Below are 22,072 nucleotides of genomic sequence, written 5' to 3'. Positions count from 1 at the left end.
TAATGTCTGTAGTAGTAAGGTCTGTAGTAGTAATGTCTGTAGTAGTAAGGTCTGTAGTAGTAAGGTCTGTAGTAATAAGGTCTGTAGTAGTAATGTCTGTAGTAGTAAGGTCTGTAGTAGTAATGTCTGTAGTAGTAAGGTCTGTAGTAGTAAGGTCTGTAGTAGTAATGTCTGTAGTAATAAGGTCTGTAGTAGTAATGTCTGTAGTAGTAAGGTCTGTAGTAATAAGGTCTGTAGTAGTAATGTCTGTAGTAGTAAGGTCTGTAGTAGTAATGTCTGTAGTAGTAAGGTCTGTAGTAGTAAGGTCTGTAGTAGTAATGTCTGTAGTAGTAAGGTCTGTAGTAGTAAGGTCTGTAGTAGTAATGTCTGTAGTAATAAGGTCTGTAGTAGTAATGTCTGTAGTAGTAAGGTCTGTAGTAATAAGGTCTGTAGTAGTAATGTCTGTAGTAGTAAGGTCTGTAGTAGTAATGTCTGTAGTAGTAAGGTCTGTAGTAGTAAGGTCTGTAGTAGTAAGGTCTGTAGTAATAAGGTCTGTAGTAGTAATGTCTGTAGTAGTAAGGTCTGTAGTAATAAGGTCTGTAGTAGTAAGGTCTGTAGTAATAAGGTCTGTAGTAGTAATGTCTGTAGTAGTAAGGTCTGTAGTAGTAATGTCTGTAGTAGTAATGTCTGTAGTAGTAAGGTCTGTAGTAGTAATGTCTGTAGTAGTAAGGTCTGTAGTAGTAATGTCTGTAGTAGTAAGGTCTGTAGTAGTAAGGTCAGTAGTAATAAGGGCTGTAGTAGTAATGTCTGTAGTAGTAATGTCTGTAGTAGTAAGGTCTGTAGTAGTAAGGTCTGTAGTAGTAATGTCTGTAGTAGTAAGGTCTGTAGTAGTAAGGTCTGTAGTAGTAATGTCTGTAGTAGTAAGGTCTGTAGTAGTAAGGTCTGTAGTAGTAATGTCTGTAGTAGTAAGGTCTGTAGTAGTAAGGTCTGTAGTAGTAAGGTCTGTAGTAGTAATGTCTGTAGTAGTAAGGTCTGTAGTAGTAAGGTCTGTAGTAGTAATGTCTGTAGTAGTAATGTCTGTAGTAGTAAGGTCAGTAGTAATAAGGGCTGTAGTAGTAATGTCTGTAGTAGTAATGTCTGTAGTAGTAAGGTCTGTAGTAGTAATGTCTGTAGTAGTAATGTCTGTAGTAGTAATGTCTGTAGTAGTAAGGTCAGTAGTAATAAGGGCTGTAGTAGTAATGTCTGTAGTAGTAAGGTCTGTAGTAGTAATGTCTGTAGTAGTAAGGTCTGTAGTAGTAAGGTCTGTAGTAATAAGGTCTGTAGTAGTAATGTCTGTAGTAGTAAGGTCTGTAGTAGTAATGTCTGTAGTAGTAAGGTCTGTAGTAGTAAGGTCTGTAGTAGTAATGTCTGTAGTAATAAGGTCTGTAGTAGTAATGTCTGTAGTAGTAAGGTCTGTAGTAATAAGGTCTGTAGTAGTAATGTCTGTAGTAGTAAGGTCTGTAGTAGTAATGTCTGTAGTAGTAAGGTCTGTAGTAGTAAGGTCTGTAGTAGTAATGTCTGTAGTAGTAAGGTCTGTAGTAGTAAGGTCTGTAGTAGTAATGTCTGTAGTAATAAGGTCTGTAGTAGTAATGTCTGTAGTAGTAAGGTCTGTAGTAATAAGGTCTGTAGTAGTAATGTCTGTAGTAGTAAGGTCTGTAGTAGTAATGTCTGTAGTAGTAAGGTCTGTAGTAGTAAGGTCTGTAGTAGTAAGGTCTGTAGTAGTAAGGTCTGTAGTAGTAATGTCTGTAGTAATAAGGTCTGTAGTAGTAATGTCTGTAGTAGTAAGGTCTGTAGTAATAAGGTCTGTAGTAGTAAGGTCTGTAGTAATAAGGTCTGTAGTAGTAATGTCTGTAGTAGTAAGGTCTGTAGTAGTAATGTCTGTAGTAGTAATGTCTGTAGTAGTAAGGTCTGTAGTAGTAATGTCTGTAGTAGTAATGTCTGTAGTAGTAAGGTCTGTAGTAGTAATGTCTGTAGTAGTAAGGTCTGTAGTAGTAAGGTCAGTAGTAATAAGGGCTGTAGTAGTAATGTCTGTAGTAGTAATGTCTGTAGTAGTAAGGTCTGTAGTAGTAAGGTCTGTAGTAGTAATGTCTGTAGTAGTAAGGTCTGTAGTAGTAAGGTCTGTAGTAGTAATGTCTGTAGTAGTAAGGTCTGTAGTAGTAAGGTCTGTAGTAGTAATGTCTGTAGTAGTAAGGTCTGTAGTAGTAAGGTCTGTAGTAGTAAGGTCTGTAGTAGTAATGTCTGTAGTAGTAAGGTCTGTAGTAGTAAGGTCTGTAGTAGTAATGTCTGTAGTAGTAATGTCTGTAGTAGTAAGGTCAGTAGTAATAAGGGCTGTAGTAGTAATGTCTGTAGTAGTAATGTCTGTAGTAGTAAGGTCTGTAGTAGTAATGTCTGTAGTAGTAATGTCTGTAGTAGTAATGTCTGTAGTAGTAAGGTCAGTAGTAATAAGGGCTGTAGTAGTAATGTCTGTAGTAGTAAGGTCTGTAGTAGTAATGTCTGTAGTAGTAAGGTCTGTAGTAGTAAGGTCTGTAGTAATAAGGTCTGTAGTAGTAATGTCTGTAGTAGTAAGGTCTGTAGTAGTAATGTCTGTAGTAGTAAGGTCTGTAGTAGTAAGGTCTGTAGTAGTAATGTCTGTAGTAATAAGGTCTGTAGTAGTAATGTCTGTAGTAGTAAGGTCTGTAGTAATAAGGTCTGTAGTAGTAATGTCTGTAGTAGTAAGGTCTGTAGTAGTAATGTCTGTAGTAGTAAGGTCTGTAGTAGTAAGGTCTGTAGTAGTAATGTCTGTAGTAGTAAGGTCTGTAGTAGTAAGGTCTGTAGTAGTAATGTCTGTAGTAATAAGGTCTGTAGTAGTAATGTCTGTAGTAGTAAGGTCTGTAGTAATAAGGTCTGTAGTAGTAATGTCTGTAGTAGTAAGGTCTGTAGTAGTAATGTCTGTAGTAGTAAGGTCTGTAGTAGTAAGGTCTGTAGTAGTAATGTCTGTAGTAATAAGGTCTGTAGTAGTAATGTCTGTAGTAGTAAGGTCTGTAGTAATAAGGTCTGTAGTAGTAAGGTCTGTAGTAATAAGGTCTGTAGTAGTAATGTCTGTAGTAGTAAGGTCTGTAGTAGTAATGTCTGTAGTAGTAATGTCTGTAGTAGTAAGGTCTGTAGTAGTAATGTCTGTAGTAGTAAGGTCTGTAGTAGTAAGGTCTGTAGTAGTAATGTCTGTAGTAGTAAGGTCTGTAGTAGTAATGTCTGTAGTAGTAAGGTCTGTAGTAGTAATGTCTGTAGTAATAAGGTCTGTAGTAGTAATGTCTGTAGTAGTAAGGTCTGTAGTAATAAGGTCTGTAGTAGTAAGGTCTGTAGTAATAAGGTCTGTAGTAGTAATGTCTGTAGTAGTAAGGTCTGTAGTAGTAATGTCTGTAGTAGTAATGTCTGTAGTAGTAAGGTCTGTAGTAGTAATGTCTGTAGTAGTAAGGTCTGTAGTAGTAATGTCTGTAGTAGTAAGGTCTGTAGTAGTAATGTCTGTAGTAGTAAGGTCTGTAGTATGAAGGTCTGTAGTTAATATGCTTTATTGCTTCAGAAAAGGAAGCAACTTCTACCATCTTCAATTTTGTGTCTACAGCATCTATGTAGATCTAAGCGTCTCTATGGAGACAGACTACAAACACCTTGCGTGTAGTCTGATCTCATAGTCATGTGTTACTCTGTCTCTTCTGTATTTCAGACTGTTATCACATAGACAACTCCTGGGACACCTGGTCAAGTAACTAAAATGTCAACATGTGAGACTTACGTTAGAGTGATCCACCTAGTGGCTAGAAGGGACATTGCATTGGTTATGGGATTGCAGCTCAGATAGAAGAATCAGGGATAACATAGAAACTACATACATGGAAGCTTCGTGACTTCACCCACGAGCCCCAATTACCGGCCTCAACGGTGACCCTGCGCTGATGATGTCACAGAAGACTGACAGACGTCACCAAAAGAGCTCCGGACTCTGCGAGGAGCCCCATAAGAGGTAAGGGAAGGGGAGTATGAGTGCTTTACACCTCCCTGGGCCAGAGACCCCAGACTATAATGCAGTGGACGTTTTAGTTTGCCGAGGCAAATCTCCATTTATTCAGTTTTGTAAAAGCAAGCAAACAATTTGGAAAATTTTGGATAGAACCTGACTTGGTATGAACCGATTTGCCCATCTCTAGCCAAAAAATGACCTCACTATGGACGGACAATGGACGCCATCACTGTTACGGGAGGGGGGGGGGGTCATCACTTTACGTGGTGCGACCTCTGACCATGGGAATGGACGCCATCACTGTTACAGAATTTCCAGATTGTCATCTAGGCAATGGGTGACCAAGTTATAAGACTGATGGCGGCGATCTGAGGGTCGCATGGGCCTACCCAGCTGTCTCCATGAGGGCGGTCTTGTGGAATTACAGAAGGATTAAGTGTCCTGGTTGTGCCCAGGTTCTCCTGTCTCGGAGAAGTTGATCGTCCTGACGGGGGGTCATCACTTTATGTGGTGCGACCTCTGACCATGGGAATAAAGGGGTCTCAGCACTGCTATAACATTGTATGCATCACGACACCAACCCTGTGACCTCTGCATCCTCAGGGTCATGGGGATCCGAAACCTTGGACTGTCTCCAATCATGAAGTGATGGCTTGTCCTAGTAACTTATAATACGGGGAAGCCCATTAGCCACCTCTGAAGAAGGTGCAGCAACTCCTGAAGACGCTCCAGAGCCCTGCAGCATGGGCCAGTGCACCCCACCATAATAGATCAGGATGGAGAAGGCTGATGTGACAGGCAAGTTTGGGGACTACTAAGGGGGTATTATAACTGTATTCGGGGGCACTAAGGGGTATTACACTATATACAGGTGCAGTATACTGTTTTTGGTGGTCTGCTCCTGTGTACCACCAGTTCGTGCTTTGAGTCTACTATACACATTGGATAATTGTGGGCCAATTTGGATAGGACCGGCCGAACACCTGATATTTGTGGCCACCCCAATCTCTCCAACAGATGCCCACTCTCCCCATTCACAACACATGCACACCTGGCCATACTGAGCATGCATGTGTATGTGTAACTTGTTACTGAATGTGCCCCCATATGTTCTTCTATACTGTAGGTCGCCTAATAGAAAAACTGCGCTTATGGCCTTTGCTAACCAATCAGAACGTGGCTTTCATCTCTTGCACTGCGGTGGCACAATGAAAGCTGCAATGTGATTGGTTAATGGCTTATATTACAGTGTATCGCCCCATTACCCCGTACATCGCGCTTGTTTTTGTGCTGTCACACCAGTTGATGGCGGTGGAAACTTCTCGCAGTCATGATGATAATACCTGGGATATTCCCCAAACCCTTCCCAGTCAAGTCTTCGCAGGCAGACGGCGCACACAATAATAATAATAGTCAGACAGAGGCCATTCACCTAGACACAACCAAGGCAGCTCTTCAATGGGCTGCAAGATGCTAATCTTAGTTTCAAGTGTTCTTTATTTGAGACTTTTCCAGTCCCTCCTCTCCCCTCATGCAAGCTGCCCCCCTTAGCCCCCAGCCCCCTCCTCTCTGGTACATGCCTCACACACACACTATCTTCATTTGCTTTGAAGCTCTTTCAGAGGATTTCCCAGCCTGTGAAGGGTTGTGTACAGAGGGACATTGCCCAACCTGTAAAAAAGTGAAGAAAGTTTGCACAGGTTATTTTTTTTTCCAGTCCGTGCATGCAAGATACCGGCTGAGGGAATAGGAAAAACTTCTAGGGCATTGGCAATGTGGATTTTCTCCTGCCAGAAGATGCTATGGATCGTATTCCTATTACTGCTGCCAGATGTCGAGGCGGCTGACAATCCTGACTGTAGTGACAGGCGAGATGACCCTGCCTGCCTCGAGCATCTGGTGGCCATGCCACCTGTAGATGCCAACTGTGATGGACCTCACGGATGCAGGCTGCATTTTCTTCTTCCAGATGAGCAACCTACCCCTGAAGAAGTTAAGGAAGTCCACCAGGAAGCGAACCAAGAGTTCAAGCAAACCCTCAAACAGTCTGGACCTGAAGGGAACACCAAACCTCAAAACCCAAAGCCCAAGAGCGTAGGGGAGAGGTTGACTTTGTTGGAGATGAATCTCCAGTCTATGACCTCCCTATTCCACAAGTTACAGGAGGACAGCAAGATGAACCTCAGCAAGATGGAAGATCGACTCAACTCCCTGGTGGTCCTTCTCTTGGGGATCTTGTCGGGATGTGAACTGCCCTGCAATGAGTCTGTCCAAAAACTCTCTGCATTAGGTGAGTCCTTGGAAATTGGTTCCATCCACATACGTTGGTGACATTGACATAAGAGAATAGGAAACATTACATAACATACCTAAGATATAGAGAATGAACCCTACAGTCCGAGCACTGACCTCATAGTAGGAAGGATGGTGGCCTTGAGACCTCTGTAGGGAAGACTTCTCTGTAAGGAGATAATGGGAGTTAGTATAGATAGCAGTCACATTGGACATGGTCGTCCCCTTTACTAGGTTGTCCAGATACCTTCAGCTCTCCATATGTGGTGAGAAGTCTGGTCCACACACCCACGGATGATGAGACTTCTCCTTCCTTCTCAGACATCTCTCATTGCTTGAGTTGTTGCCAAAAGGTCCTGAGCACAAGAACATTTTCCTACATATTAGATACTTGTCATTATTGATGGCTATCCATTGATTATCGCCCCCTATTGTCAAAAACCATCAGTACAAACCTTTCTGTAATTCTGTATTCCATCTCCTTCTAAACAAATGTTGCAATTTTTTTTTTGCCAATTTGAAATATTCATAAGAATCGATTCTTCTTACAAATATGTTTTTATTGATGCAAATCTTTTATAGGAAAGTCATAAAGTCCTGTCTCCCAGCCAGTGATATATAGTGTAATAGACACTTCTGTAGACGTCTACAAGTACAGGAGAGGTTAGTCCTGACCCTGGCGACATAACCTCAGGCCAGAGCCGGGACATCTGTGCTGTTCTATTGCTGCAAATTCCAATAGATTGTGACAAGTCATAGAAGGTCCAGCAATATACTGACATAAAGCAGATCCCAATAGGCCTAACATGGAACATTACACATGGGGTTGGGTAAAGATGTCAGACCATAAGTCCTTGGACTGGAGATTTTCTAGCAAAATATAGAATTTTATTTCTCTAGTAATTGTACTTCACGGAATCCTATTTCTCTCCATGCTCCCTATACAGCAGGATAACACCTGACGGTGCGCTGGGGGACCCGACACATGGATGTGTTACAGTCCATTGAGGGTTGTCTGAGCCCTATGTGTGATGGATACTGATGACCTATGCACAGGATTTGGTGCGGGTCTAGCACCTGGAAGCTATAAACAAGGTATAAGGCCGGCCGCAGCGCTGCTCTTACTGAAGGCATCTATAGAGTATATATATATATATATATATATATATATATATATATATATATATATATATATAGCCTCTGGCTCTGTTCAGTCTAGTGGTGACTACAGGGAACTGCAGTTCTGCTCCCATTGACTTCAATAAGAGTAGGGCTACCCTCTGCAGCCACATCAGCTGATCAGTGTGGGGTCTGAGTGTTGGACCCCCACTGATCAGATACTGGTTACCTATCCTTTTCATCAGTATCCATTACTCATGGGTCTCGGACAACGCCTTTAAAACTGTGTAATGCTTGATTTCTCCTGTGGTGGCGCTGCAGGGAAATTGGACACCTACTACCAGGTTTCCCTATAGATTGTAACTGGAGGTTGCATCTCCAAAATGATGGCGATGTTCCATTTGAACAACCCCTTTAAGGAGATTCTTATCAGAGATGTGAAACTGCAGCTTATATAAACGTTGTATATTGTATATGCGTTCCCATAATTCAGAATTTCCAGACTGTTCGACAACATTAACCATTTTGTAGCCCCATGGACAGATTCGGGATGAATGGTGTGTAGGGTCTCCGGATTTTATGTCTAGAGAAGCCGATGACTTCACATCCAGGACATCTGGGTCACTTTCAAGGAAATCCCCCCCGTCTGTCACCCTGCCTGTATGTACATTAGCCATGATCTCTCTTTAATGAGTTAACCCCTTCTTGCCCGATCGTCTCCATCTTCAGTCAGACTGAATCGTTTTATTGTTGGAACGACCGGTTACCTCGAATCCCCTCTGTGTGTCTTAGGAGTTTCTATGACATCAACCACTGTGAACTTTGAGATCTGAACCCCCGTTGAATGGCAGGATTTAGTGTTAGGAGAAGGAGGCCAAAAGAGGAAGTCCAGGCTGGAAAGTTCTGCGTCATGGCGGCAATTGTTTAGGCAAGAGTTCAAATAAGTTATTGAAGCAGCCGCTGCAGCGACCCCGAGAGGGAAAGTGGAGGAGAGACCGATTATATACTGCCGGATGTGGCGGAGGAAACATACCACCGATTATATACTGCTGGATGTGGCGGAGGAAACATACCACCGATTATATACTGCCGGATGTGGCGGAGGAAACATACCACCGATTATATACTGCCGGATGTGGCGGAGGAGACATACCACCGATTATATACTGCCGGATGTGGCGGAGGAAACATACCACCGATTATATACTGCCGGATGTGGCGGAGGAGACATACCACCGATTATATACTGCCGGATGTGGCGGAGGAAACATACCACCGATTATATACTGCCGGATGTGGCGGAGGAGAGACATACCACCTATTATATACTGCCGGGTATGGCGGAGGAAGAACTTACTACCGATTATATACTGCCGGGTATGGCGGAGGAAGAACTTACTACCGATTATATACTGCCGGGTATGGCGGAGGAAGAACTTACCACCTATTATATAGTGGCAGAAGTAGCACTGCTCGCAAAGCACAGCGCCATATATTGTGTAGTGGTTGTGCTTTGGTATTGCAGCTCAGCCCTTTCACTTGAATAGAACAAGGGATTATGTAGATAATCTTGTTTCCCTTAGTCCTAACAGCGGCACAATGTGGGGTATTTCGTGCCCCTGTGTGCTGGTAGGACAGGCGGAATTTTAATTAGCCATGTATTAATTTCACATGGCTTGTTCCCTTTAAGAGGGCACAGATACCTCCCCCCTGTGCGTAAATAACAAGTAATAATACATACATTCCAAAATAAACAACAATAGGGGGGGAATCCTTGTGCCGCTGTTAGGACTAAGGGAAACAAGATTATCTACATAATCCCTTGTTCCCTGTCGTCCCTACCAGCGGCACAATGTGGGGAAATAGCAAGTAATCCCCATAAGGGTGGGAGATTAAACACAAGCAGAATGTAATACAGTACGCCCGAAGGCAGTAGCTTCTGAGCCATACCGATCAAGTCGGTAGTGCTTCACAAAGGTCAATTCTGAAGACCAGGATGCTGCTGCACAAATCTGGTCCAAGGTGAGAGCCTTGACCTCTGCCCAAGAGGTCGATACTGCCCGCGTCGAATGGGCCCTTAGGACGGTCGGCGGAGGTAAGTTCTGACTCACAAACGCCAACTTGATTGCTTCCTTCACCCAGCGAGAGATGGTGGTCTTAGAAGCCTTGCGGCCTTTATGGCCCCCTACATAATTTATTAACAAGTTCTCAGATCTCCTGAAAGCGCGTGTGCGCTGAAGGTAAATCTGCAGGTTCCGGACTAAATCTAGGGTATGCCACTTCTCCTCCTCAGGGGAAGTGGGCACGGGAAAAAAGGTTGGCAAGCAAATGAGCTGACTCACATTCGCCCTAGAAGAAACTTTCGGCCTGAATCCTGGCAGAAATCTCAACTGAACACGGTCTTCAAAGAAGGCAATGTAAGGAGCTTCCGATGAGAGTGCTTGAAGCTCCCCTACTCTTTTTGCCGAGGTGATAGCGAGGAGAAAAGATACCTTATAGGTCAGCCACTTTAGATCCACCTCCTCCAGAGGTTCGAATGGAGCAACACAAAGTGCCGTTAGGACCTTGCTGAGGTCCCATTGGTGGACAGGAGCAGAAACTGCTGGTCTCAGCCTAGTTGCCCCTTTGATAAAGGTGCTCACTAAAGGATCCTGAGACAACCGCCTCCCCAGATAGGCGGACAAAGCGGCTACATGTACCTTCAGGGTAGAAGCTGCAAGCCCTCTGTCTAGGCCGTCCTGAAGGAAATCCAGGATCGCCCTCACAGGGGGATCGGAGGAGTCCACTTCGTGTTCCGTGCACCAGGCCTGGAAAATATTACCGATCCTACGGTAATTCTTATTGGTCGAGGTGGCTCTGGCGCTGGCTAAAGTCCTTAGGACGCCTTGAGACAGTCCTCTATTCCTTAATAGGGACTGGTCAACCTCCAGGCTGTCAGATTGAATCTCCTCAGATCGTGGTGTCTCAGCTCTCCTTGTGTCACCAGATCTGGGAGGGGGGGAAGCCTCCAATACCTGCCTTGACTCATCCACATGAGCTGGGCAAACCAAGTCCTTTTCGGCCAGAACGGGATTATGGCAATTCCCGAGACTTGGTCCTGTCTGATTTTCATCAATACCTTGGGTATGATGGAAACTGGAGGGAAAATGTATATCAGCCTGAACCTCCATGGGATGGACAGGGCATCCACTGCCAAGGCATTGTCCTCCTGGTACAGAGAGCAGAAGGTTTCCACCTTGGCGTTGAGTCGGGTTGCCATGAGGTCGACATCCGGAAGGCCCCATGTTTGGACAATCTGATGGAATATGTCTTGATTGAGAGACCATTCTCCTGATACAGGGATACCCCGACTCAACTGATCCGCTACTATGTTCAGGGAGCCCTTGATGTGAACAGCGGATAGGTGGGTCAGATTCTTCTCTGCCCACGTGAAGATCAAGTTCGCCTCTCTCAGTAGGGCTGGAACCCTGGTGCCGCCCTGTTTGTTCAAGTATATTACCGTCGTCATATTGTCTGACCGGACCTTGACTGCCTTCCCTTCGAGAAAGGGGGCGAGTACTTCAGCGCCAGATACACTGCTTTTAGCTCCTTCAGGTTGGAGGTTCCTACCTCTGGATTCCTCCACAGACCCTGGACAGTCCTGCCGTCCAGGTGGGCTCCCCATCCCGAATGGGACGCATCTGTTGTCAACAGGGTCCAACGAGGTTGAACCGAGGACCTTCCGTCTTTCAGGTGTCTCCACCATCTGAGGGAAAGACGGGTACCGGGAGAAAGGCAGATCTTCCTGTGCAGTCCCCGTGGAGATCCGTTCCAGGCTCTCAACACTTCCATCTGAAGGGGACGCAAGTGCCATAAAGCCCAAGGGACCGCCTTGGCTGAAGAAGACATCAGGCCTAGGACCCGCATGGCGGTGCGAATGGTGATCCATCGGGACCTGAGGAGGCCCCGAACCGAAGCTTCTATTTTTGCTCGCCTTGGACGAGATAGGAAAATCTGCATGCTCTGGGAATCCAGAACAAACCCTAGGAATTCCTTCCGGGTGGATGGCACTATTTCTGACTTCTCCCAATTGATCAGCCAACCTAACTCCTGGAGGAAGGCGATGGCTCTCTGGAGGTGGTGATGGAGAATTGAAGTAGACTGAGCTTTTATAAGCCAGTCGTCGAGGTAGGGAACCACGAAGAGGCCTTGAAGTCTGAGAGCGGCGGCAACTGGTGCGACCATCTTGGTGAATACATACGGAGCTGACGATATGCCGAATGGCAGAGCAGTGAACTGTAGGTGCTCTCTGTGACCAGCCATAAGAACGGCTATACGTAGATATTTCCTGTGTGGCGGGAAGATGGGGATATGTAAGTAGGCATCCTTCAGGTCCAGGGTGACCATGACCTCGTTGCGCAATAGGAAACTGGTTACTGAGTCTATGAACTCCATCCTGAAAGGTTTTTTCTTTATGAAGAGGTTGAGGAACCGAAGATCTATAATCATCCGCCACCCTCCTGTGGACTTTGGAACCAAGAACACGGGTGAATAAACTCCTTGACCCACTTCGGGAGGAGGGACCCTTTCCAGGGCCCCCTTTAAGAGATATTCTGCGACGGAAGCCTCCAGGCAGTCTTGTTGTAGGGCTGGTAAGACCCGCGTAGTGATGAAACGATCCACCGGAGGATGGGAGAACTCTATTGCGTATCCTCGCTGAACAACTTGAAAGACCCATGGGTCCAGAATGCGAAGATGCCATGCCACAAGGAAATTCGAAAGGCGCCCTCCTACGGGAGAGCTGGTCACAGAGAGCGGCGTCTCCTCAAAACCCCTTCTTCTTAGGGTCCTCCTTGGGGATCCCGCGACCCGCCCCTTTCGGACGGTATCTGGGGCGTCTCTGGCTTCCTTGTTGAGGCCTGTATTGAGACGTGGAGCCTCGACCCCTAGAAGGGGGAGGCCTTCCTCCTCTGGTTGCTTGTGGTAGTGATCTCCCTCTACCATCAGCCAATCCCTCCATCAGATCGTCCAGCCCTTGGCCGAAAACCTTCCCAGGTTGAAAGGGGAGGGAACACAAAGAAAACTTGGAGGCGACATCAGCCCGCCAAGGTTTGAGCCACAAGGGCCTCCTGGCGGCGGTATTGAGGGCCATGGCCTTGGAAGCCAGCTTCACCTGCTGTCTTGCCGATTCTCTCAGGAAATCCGTAGCGAGACGGATCTCCCCCATGGATGCCAGGATGTCGTCCCTGTTAACCCCGGAGTCGATATCCCGTTCCAGGCGGTCCAGCCGGGCTTGAAGCTTATCAGCTACTTCCGTTGAGGCGATGCCCACCGTCACCTGGGCTGAAGCAGACGAATACGCCTTCTTGAGCGTTGAATCCACTCTTCTATCAAGCAAATCCTGAAGATTTGACCCGTCATCGATGGGCACGACAGTGCGACGGGAAAGCTTAGAGATGGCTAAATCCACCTTGGGTGGTGGACCCCAGCGATCCAGCTGGGAGGGATCAATCGGATACACTGCTTTGAAAGCTCTGGTGGTGACGTAAGCCTTCTCCGGCTGCTTCCATTCTTGTTCCATTAGGCTGGCCATGGAGGCGTCCACTTGGAAAACCCTCCGCTTCCCAGAGGTGGACGCAGAGGCTTCCCCCTCGCCAACCTGGTCCCACGACCGGATGGCCTTCAGCAGTTTATTAGTCTTTTCCCGATGGAAAATTGGTCTGCTGGTACAGGAGGACTGATCGTCCGATGATATGGACACCTCCTCCACCTGGAGGCGCTCCAGGGAGGGCAGTGAAGCAGAACGCCTTTCCACGCGCTGCTTCTTGGTGAGCTGAGCCAGTGAAGTACGGATATCCTTTAAAGAATCATCCTGCAAAAAACACAAGGATACTTAGAAGCCGGAGGGGACCCTTCCCCTCTTTGCGGCAACCGTACTCACCATGTACTCCTTGACCCATGCTACCATATCACTGGTAACGGGTTCCTCCCGCAGAGGTCCCCTGCATTGCTGGCAGCGTGACCAGTCATAGCCTAAAGGCAAAACAATGACATTCAGGATACTCCCACCATTGGGAGAATTAGCAGACGAAAAAAAACGCACCTACCATCAGGTAGTGGAACGTCACAATCAATGCAAGCCAGGTGTCTCCTTTTAGAAGACTTCTTCCGTCTTACTTGATCCCCGGGAGGGGTAGAAGAGGAAGACATGACAAATAGAAGCTAGCTTTCAGCGATACCTAAGCATGGAATATGAAACATCAGAGGAGTACATTCAAGGAACCATATGAGGAGACTCACCCAGCTTCTGCAGACCACTTACCAACCTTCAGCAGAGTTTGCAGTAGAATAAATGCAGTTTGAAGCGGAAACCACAAGCCACAGCGCAGAAACCAGCTAGGGATTAGACTAGCAGGCAATGAGGGATGCAACCTGCCCCCTTTTTACAGCCCCATATCCGGAAGGGGCGTGGCCTTAGTCAAAAGCTCCGTTCCTTTGCCCTTCATAACACTCCTAGCCCTTCAAGTCACGCTCCCCCCTTGAGCCAACTACATTGGCACGTACCTTAATCTCCTGAGGACCTCCAGTGTCCAACGCTGCTGTTCGCGTGGTCCCGGAGCGGCGAATGCCGAAAAACCGGAAGTTGCCGGTGTTACACTTCTAAACGACCGGCCGGAACCCTCCTACGCAGAGGAAAGGTTCCGCGAAAACCGGAAGTTCCCCTCATGGAGCCGCGCGAACACGCCGGCTGGCTGCGCGCGGCTCCGAAGCCCAGCAGGACTGGATGCCGGGGAACAGGAGGTAGGATTGCGTGAGGGAGGTGGGCAAAATAGGTAACTTTAATCTTACCTATTCTCTTTGCAGGACCGACAGAAGTCCAAAGGGGCAGAGTGCATGATTGAAGACACCTGAACAGGTCTGAGCAGGTAAGTACCTGAAACTTCTTCTTACTCTTTCTCTTTAGGAGGACACAGAGTCCTCCCCACCTGTCCGATCCTTTACACAGGACAGAAAAAAACGCACAGGGGGGAGGTATCTGTGCCCTCTTAAAGGGAACAAGCCATGTGAAATTAATACATGGCTAATTAAAATTCCGCCTGTCCTACCAGCACACAGGGGCACGAAATACCCCACATTGTGCCGCTGGTAGGGACGACAGGGAACTGAGCTGCAATCAGGCCATGTGACTGATGAACAATCTGTTATTGGTGACTTAACCCATGGATAGGTCATCAATATTTCCATGATTGTCCATGTTTTCATTAGACAGCCCCCTGATAAGCAGATCTCGAAATGTCTTGCTATTGAGATCCCCAGCGATCTGCTATAATCTAAGGAGGAACCATCAGCAGGTGTTTTATTTCCCTGCAGTGCCACCACTGGTGAAAAGAAGTATTACACAATGCTTATGGAGATCAATGAGCTGATGGGCGGACGCAGCCTTTGTCTTCTCTAGGTAATAAATGAGGGTCCTGCACTGGGGCCCCGTCTATTGAACTCCTTTATGGAAATAAACATTCACATTTTTCTAATAAAAATTTTAGAATGAAACCTCATTAAAGTCATAAGAGATTTTCATAGGGAGAATTATTTGCAGTGTTGGTTACATTGTGACAGCACATATTTTGGGATTGACCTCCCATTGCAGTCAGTTTGTCACGTGTCCGTGGCTTATCCCCTAATCATCTCCATTCTGCGCTGAGTGGCTGCGCTCTTCTATGCAGATGACTGTCACGACATCAGATTCTCTGTATGGTAGATTTATAGATTTTGATAAACCAAGACATTACCAATGGACTAAAGAATCCTCCAGTTATTCAGAATATGAGGCATTTTCCTCTGGGGCACCCAAGTATTATCCCACCGGGGGAAACCTGTTGTCTTCCTTCCTTTTAAGTGTGATCTCTATAAATCTAGAGTCGGAGTGGTGCACATGCAGGATGTGCAAGATGGATGGACTCTAGTGTTACACAAGCTGGTTCAGTTCTCCACCATTTGGTCTCATACATGGTCTTGCACATCTGCCATAATATCTTCGCCTACATTCATCATCTTAGAGGTGAACCAGAGGTGAAATGAGAATTGAGAGTTAACATGTAAATGTGTTCCTGGTTATCAGAGACAGACACTGAGAAATCTGACTATACTGAAGATCAGGGCCACATAGTCCCTGCTGGTTATCCCATTGGCGCCTTAGGTAGATACTAGCGGTCATTGTTAAAGGGGACCTTCCACCAACTCCAACCCTGTCATCAGAACGTGGCGCCACAGATAGGTTAGGATCACCTGAACCAAATGGAATTTTCCCCTTGTGAGCCGTTGTCATCGCTCCAAAAAATTAAGAGGCCACAATGTTTAATTGCACTCTCATGGGAAGCAGAATATAAAATCTGTGCTCCATCCTGTAAGGTCCTGAATTTCAATGTAAGGTCCTTGAACATCCTGAACCTCAATGCATGGCCCTTGAAGGTCCTGAACTTAGATGCAAGGTCGTTGAATGTCCTGAACCTCAATGCAAGGTCTTTGAACATCCTGAATTTCAATGCAAGGTCCTCAACTTCAGTGCAAGGTCCTGAACCTCACTGCAAAGTCCTTGAACGTCCTGAACCTCAATGCAAAGTCCTTGAACGTCCTGAACCTCAATGCAAAGTCCTTGAACGTCCTGAACCTCAATGCAAGGTCCTTCAAGCTTCTGAATTTCAATGCAAGGACCTTGAATGTCCTGAACCTCAATGCAAAGTCCTCAAAGGTCCTGAACTTCAATGCAAGATCCTGAACCCCAATGCAAAGTCCTCAAAGATCCTGAACTTCAATGCAAGATCCTGAACCCCAATGCTTTGTCCTCAAAGATCCTGAACCTCAATGCAAAGTCTGTAAACGTCCTAAACCTCAATGCAAGATCTTTGAAGGTCCTGAACCTCCTTATGTAAAGATCTCCTACCATGTGCTGTTTGATGTTTTCTCACATGACAACAGGGTGTGTCAAGCAGCAGATCCCACAGGAGACTGTCACCTCTGCATTCCTGTAGTTTCTTTGACATTGGTTTTCATGCACAATCTTGATATTTTGTATGTACAATGTGACAATAGTTCTGGACATTGTATCACTACATTTACTGAATATCCTCTTGGATTATCTGTCTCTATAATGAAATAGATGATTAAGAGTCTGTACAAGGAGTTAGTTCCAGGGTTCTGCTCGCAGGGTCCTGACTGTCCACCCCAGCCCTTGTCGGCAGTTTGGAGGTGGAAGCCTTTCATGTCTTCCCTCTAATGATTTCTCAGTATAATTAATGACTCTTCCAGGATCTCACAGAAGCCGCTTGCTTTGTCTCCTCAAAGGCATCAGAGTCCATTGTGTGGCATCTATGTATGTATAGTGCTGGTAATTGGCTGTGCCTCACATTGGGAATGAGCCGAACATAATGGTGCCATTACTAAACTACACAACCCATAATGCACTAGGTTATCAATGCTGAGGGTAGTAGCTAACAAGTCCTTTTTATGTTCTAAGTGTAATAAAGTGTCCGTCTGCCGTTTCCATACAGGTTATCAGTGGTTTACCTTGAACTATCTGAGCTCCAATGCAAAATCTGTAATCGGGCCCCTGTCTACCAGGTGCCATCTATAATAGGATCCAAAGCCCCATAGTGATGGTTACCTGTGCACCCACTGCAGATACACTCTGGTTATCACCCAGCTTTCCCAGGCTCTTACCATTACCTTGTCATGCAGTGGTATGTGGTCTGTCATCCAGAAGGCTTTAATAGCTGATAATTACAGGGCTGACTCCTCGCTCCGGAGGGGAAAGAACTGACTGTAAACCTGATGATTGTTTTATTGTGCAGATGGTATATAGTGCTAGTAAGAGAGCCGGATTAGAGAACTCGGCGGTAATCCTCATGGAACAGAAGTGTCAGGATAGAGATACACAGATCAAATGTAACAACATCAGTTTATCACATCATAGCATCAGAAGAGTCAGAACCTAATATCTATCTATCTATCTATCTATCTATCTATCTATCTATCTATCTATCTATCTATCTATCTCCTATCTATCTATCTCCTATCTATCTATCTCCTATCTATCTATCTATCTCCTATCTATCTATCTATCTATCTATCTATCTATCTATCTATCTATCTTCATCTATCTATATCTATCTGCCTGTCTCCTATCTATCTATCTCCTATCTATCTATCTATCTATCTATCTATCTATCTATCTATCTATCTATGTTATATCTATCCATCCATCCCACCATCCATCCAATGACTGCTGTAGGTCCACCTTATGGTTCTTCCTCAGTCACTTCTATTAGGGCACATACAATGTGATGAGAGAACATTTGGGATTATTTGCGAGTTACTGAAGTGGAAGGAGAAAAATATAAACAAAAGGGAAATTCTCATTGTGCGGCTCATTTATTGCTGTCCCATCTTTGATGCTCCGACGAGCCCCTGTGAGCGCTGACGTCCTCCAAAGTTGGAAGAGTTTTTGCCACCAGCCTCTGATGTGACCGTCCCGGCTCCCAGCGCCTCCACCAAACAAAGCCCAGAGCGTTCTCCGCTCCCCGCACACAATCCCCGCTCTGTCTGTAGCTTCGCGCTGTGCATTTGCCAGTTCAGTATTATGAAGAGGGCAGATGTATAGGGAAAATGCGAGTCATTCCAACCATGTACAATATGGCTCCTTCAGAACATTCTTCAAGAACTTGCAGAATAAAGCAGAACGAATTGAAGGATTTTTGAAGAATCCCACAGGGCACCGTCCACCACGTCCAAACCAGCGTTTTCAGGGCCTCAGAAGTAGCAGAAGCGAATCCTAGAAAGTTATGGAATTTTTGCAAATTTCCAAGAATAAACTAGACAGTTTTTATATACCAGTTCTATACCATGGTTACAGACTACACACATACGCCATGTAGTCGGACTCTTCAGTCATACTTACCCCTGTCTGTCTCTTCTTGCCCGTCTACATATTTGCTGTCTGTATAGGAGGTGTATACACAAAATTGTAGAAAACCGTAAGATTGTTTGCAAAGTTTACATAATACATTGTATCCTTTGTTTTTGCCTTCACTCAAAAAGTCTTTGTTGTAGAAAGTCGACGACTCAGGACTCTCGAGACAAAGGAGGAGATGCCGCATGTGATGAAGAGTGTGGGAAACATCGGATCCGCAGGTGAGCGTATATGCGATATACATGAAACGGCATCAAATATGGCAGGGAATGTGGGATCGGTGTCCTGGTAACTTATAGGACATGTCCAGGAATTTTTATTTATGATCTAAATCCCTAATCCGTGGGGGGGGGGGGGGGAGTCTTCTGGGGCACGGCAGGACCTTAAAAATACTCGGCTGAGTGCCCTGTGCGCTCAATAACAACTCAGTATGCAGTAAGATTTGGAGCTCCCCCTAGTGGGGGCCATTGACTGACCATGCAGAATATTTGGAGCTCTGTATCAAATCTCCGGCTGCTATAAGATATAGTAACAATTATCAGCATGATTTTAGGTCCTAAAAATAACCTGGAGGTAAAGGTGGTGGGGAGGGGGACACTTTTGACTATGACACAAGCAGTTTAGGTGAATGGACACAATGACCCCCGAGTTGTGACTCTACCGTGTTCTTGCTTGTTTTCTGATTTAGCTCCTATAATGTCTCTTCCTTTCTCTTCTCGTTCTTCTTCATAGTTGACTCTTCGGAAAAACCAGAGAGACTGTTTCCCCGAGACTGTGCGGATATCTACAAACAGGGGATCCGAGATAATGGAATCTACACCATCCAGCCCATTGCAGTCAGGCAGCCATTTGAGGTACAGGGGTCTTCACCCATCTGTAAATCTGATGACTATTGCTCAGTCCTACAGTCTTAAGTCCGATACTCATATGGCTTTAATCTCTTATTGTGTGATCCTGATCAGTCTCCTTAAAGGGGATGTCCGGACTTTAGTAATGTAGCTGTACAGCTGTTCCCTTGTATAGTGGTTGGGCACTGTAACTGCAGCTCAGCCCTCATTGAAATATAAGGAAGCTGAGCTGCAGTGATGGCGTCCGGCTGCTATACTGAAGCGTCTCCACACAGCTGATCAGTCCTGGGGCGGCTGGTGGTCCCCTACAGATCAGGTGTTTATGGCTATCCAGAGGATATCCCATAAATTCCTTAAGCCTGAACAACCCCTGTAAAGAATCTTGAATCGCTCTGCCTGATCATAGTAAGAACTCTGCAGCCATACAGACACAGCTGCACAGTACTCTCTATCTCCTCCTTGTAGTCAGTTCTATGACTACGGGAGGGAAACAGGAAGCTAAACTCATTAAATGTACAGGGAACCATTACAGGAGGGACAATGCTGAGGCCTAGAAAGGTAAATAACCACTGGACCTAGTAATGCGGCATTAACCCTTCCACTGCCTGCTATAAGGGATCTTTACAGGAATCATTTACTCCTTCACAGCTCTAGACCTCCAGGGATACTGGAAATAATTCCATTACTGGTCTAGGCTACCAAGAATACTAAAATTACCATCTCACTGCCCTAGTCCATTAGAATTCCTCACATTAATCCCTTAACAGTCCAAGACCACCATGGGTACTGGAAATAACCCCCTCACTGTCCTAAACCTTCAGTTATACTGCTATTAACACCTTTTCTGCCCATGACCACCAGGGATCATTATATTAACCCCTTCACTGCCCAAACCTCTAAAGATACTGGAATTAACCCACTCACTGTCCTAGATCACCAGGTATAGTGACATTAAATACCTACACAGCCCTAGACCACCAGGGATACCGACATTATCCACTTCACTGACTTAGACCACCAGGGATACCGACATTATCCACTTCACTGACTTAGACCACCAGGGATACCGACATTATCCACTTCACTGACTTAGACCACCAGGGATACCGACATTATCCACTTCACTGACTTAGACCACCAGGGATACCGACATTATCCACTTCACTGACTTAGACCACCAGGAATGTTAACATTAACCCTTTAATTGCTCTAAATCAGAAGGGATGCTGACGCCAACACCTTTACTACCAAAGACCACAAGACATACAGACATTCACTCCTTCACCACCCTAGACCCCCCAGACACGTAAGCAATGACCTTCACTGCACTAAACCTGGATAGTGTTTAATACTGTGTCGCTGTGTGGCCTTGTATATCTGGCCGGGGTGCCACTATTAGGGTCCGGTATATTAATATGAAGACTTCATGAACCTCTGAAGCCGTTTGCATTGCTTGTCTAATAATTTTGCAAAATCTCTTCCAGGCTTACTGTGATATGGCCACCGATGGAGGAGGGTGGACGGTATTCCAGAGGCGACAGGACGGCACCGTAGACTTCAACCGCACCTGGCAGGAGTACAGACAAGGTTTCGGCAGCCTACAAGGGGAGCACTGGCTGGGCAATGAAAACCTGCACAGTCTCACCAGGCTAGGACAACATACCCTCCGTATCGAACTTGAAGACTGGTACGGTGTGAAACGCCATGCCATCTACAAGAAGTTTAAAGTAGCCAGTGAACAAAACAAGTACAGACTGACCGCCAGGGAATACCAGGGCAATGCCGGGAACGCCCTCAGCTACAGCCGGAACTACAACCACGACCATAAACACTTCACAACGTACGACAGCGACAACGACAATTATCCATCGGGCAACTGCGGCACGTACTACGGCTCCGGCTGGTGGTTCGACACCTGTTTGGCTGCCAATCTGAATGGGAAGTATCACAAGGGGCGATACAGCGGGGTGACAAATGGCATATACTGGGGCACCTGGTACATCCTGACAGACAAGAGGACCAACCAGAAATATTCCTTCAAGAAAGTGGAAATGAAAACAAGAATATTCAACTCCTAAGAGACATTCCAGTGTAAGGACTAGTAAAAGCTAGCGCAGAATTTACTGCAAGTCATCGGGCCGAGAAAACAACTCCGTATGGCAGAGACTGGTTATACCAAATGCTTGATTGTATTTCCGCCATCTTATCGCATAGGACGTGACATATATAAGATGATTCTTTGTGTATTTTGAACTATAGATCAATAAATTATTGATGTAACAACTTAGTGTTATAATGTATTAGCATATACTGCTGTATACTAGTACATTATCTCTGACACTACTGGTGCTCCCCCTACTGGTGACTGGAGGCAACCAGAATTTTATCTTTTAAAGGGATGATGACCATGTAACTGAAATAACCCTTTAAGTCTAAGTCTAGGAAATAGATAAGGAGATAAAATGCAGTCTAAATAACAAAATGAGAACTAAAAGAAAAACCTCTGGAAACCTTTTTGTTGGCCGTTTGATGAAGTGTGATCATGACATTGCATCGTACCCGCATGATGATGTCATCAGTCTGTCCTAGCTGGCACAAGCTAAAAGAAATCCTAAATTCTTGCAGTGCTTACACTGATCCTTACCATGGGCTGACACCGCCTGTTCTGTAGAGATCACTTTTCAGAAATTATCTTATCAGCAGAGGAAGGATAACAAAGGCCGATAACACCTTTATAGAGATAACACAGGATCCAGAATTCCCTATAGGTGGTAGTCGTAGCTCTCCTCCTCGCCCTCTATGCACAGAGGTCACTGAGCATGCCCACAACACTCTCCCATAGAAGTCAATGATGTG

The 22,072-nt window shown here is 45.6% G+C and overlaps 1 protein-coding gene across 1 annotated transcript; it reads left to right on the top strand.

Annotated features, from left to right (window-relative positions):
• The first annotated feature begins 4,788 nt into the window (after positions 1-4,788).
• Positions 4,789-21,499, top strand: LOC142217871 (fibrinogen C domain-containing protein 1-like). The gene is made up of 5 exons (XM_075286194.1): positions 4,789-4,810; positions 5,730-6,302; positions 18,509-18,589; positions 19,101-19,222; positions 20,701-21,499. Exons 1-5 carry the CDS (start codon positions 4,789-4,791, stop codon positions 21,292-21,294), a joined length of 1,392 nt encoding a protein of 463 aa, XP_075142295.1. The 3' UTR covers positions 21,295-21,499.
• The last annotated feature ends 573 nt before the right edge of the window (positions 21,500-22,072 follow it).

This window comes from Leptodactylus fuscus, chromosome 9 (assembly GCF_031893055.1).
Source record: "Leptodactylus fuscus isolate aLepFus1 chromosome 9, aLepFus1.hap2, whole genome shotgun sequence".
Taxonomy (NCBI): Eukaryota; Metazoa; Chordata; class Amphibia; order Anura; family Leptodactylidae; genus Leptodactylus; species Leptodactylus fuscus.
This window is presented reverse-complemented; position numbering and strand designations above follow the sequence as displayed.

What these genes read in the sequence shown, in the direction of transcription:
- LOC142217871 (XM_075286194.1), top strand. Translation starts at nt 4,789, where the DNA reads ATGGAGAAGGCTGATGTGACAG. An exon ending in GGGAAACATCGGATCCGCAG is followed by an intron (nt 18,590 to 19,100) that starts GTGAGCGTATAT and finishes TCTTCTTCATAG; the next exon opens with TTGACTCTTCGGAAAAACCA. An exon ending in CAGTCAGGCAGCCATTTGAG is followed by an intron (nt 19,223 to 20,700) that starts GTACAGGGGTCT and finishes AATCTCTTCCAG; the next exon opens with GCTTACTGTGATATGGCCAC.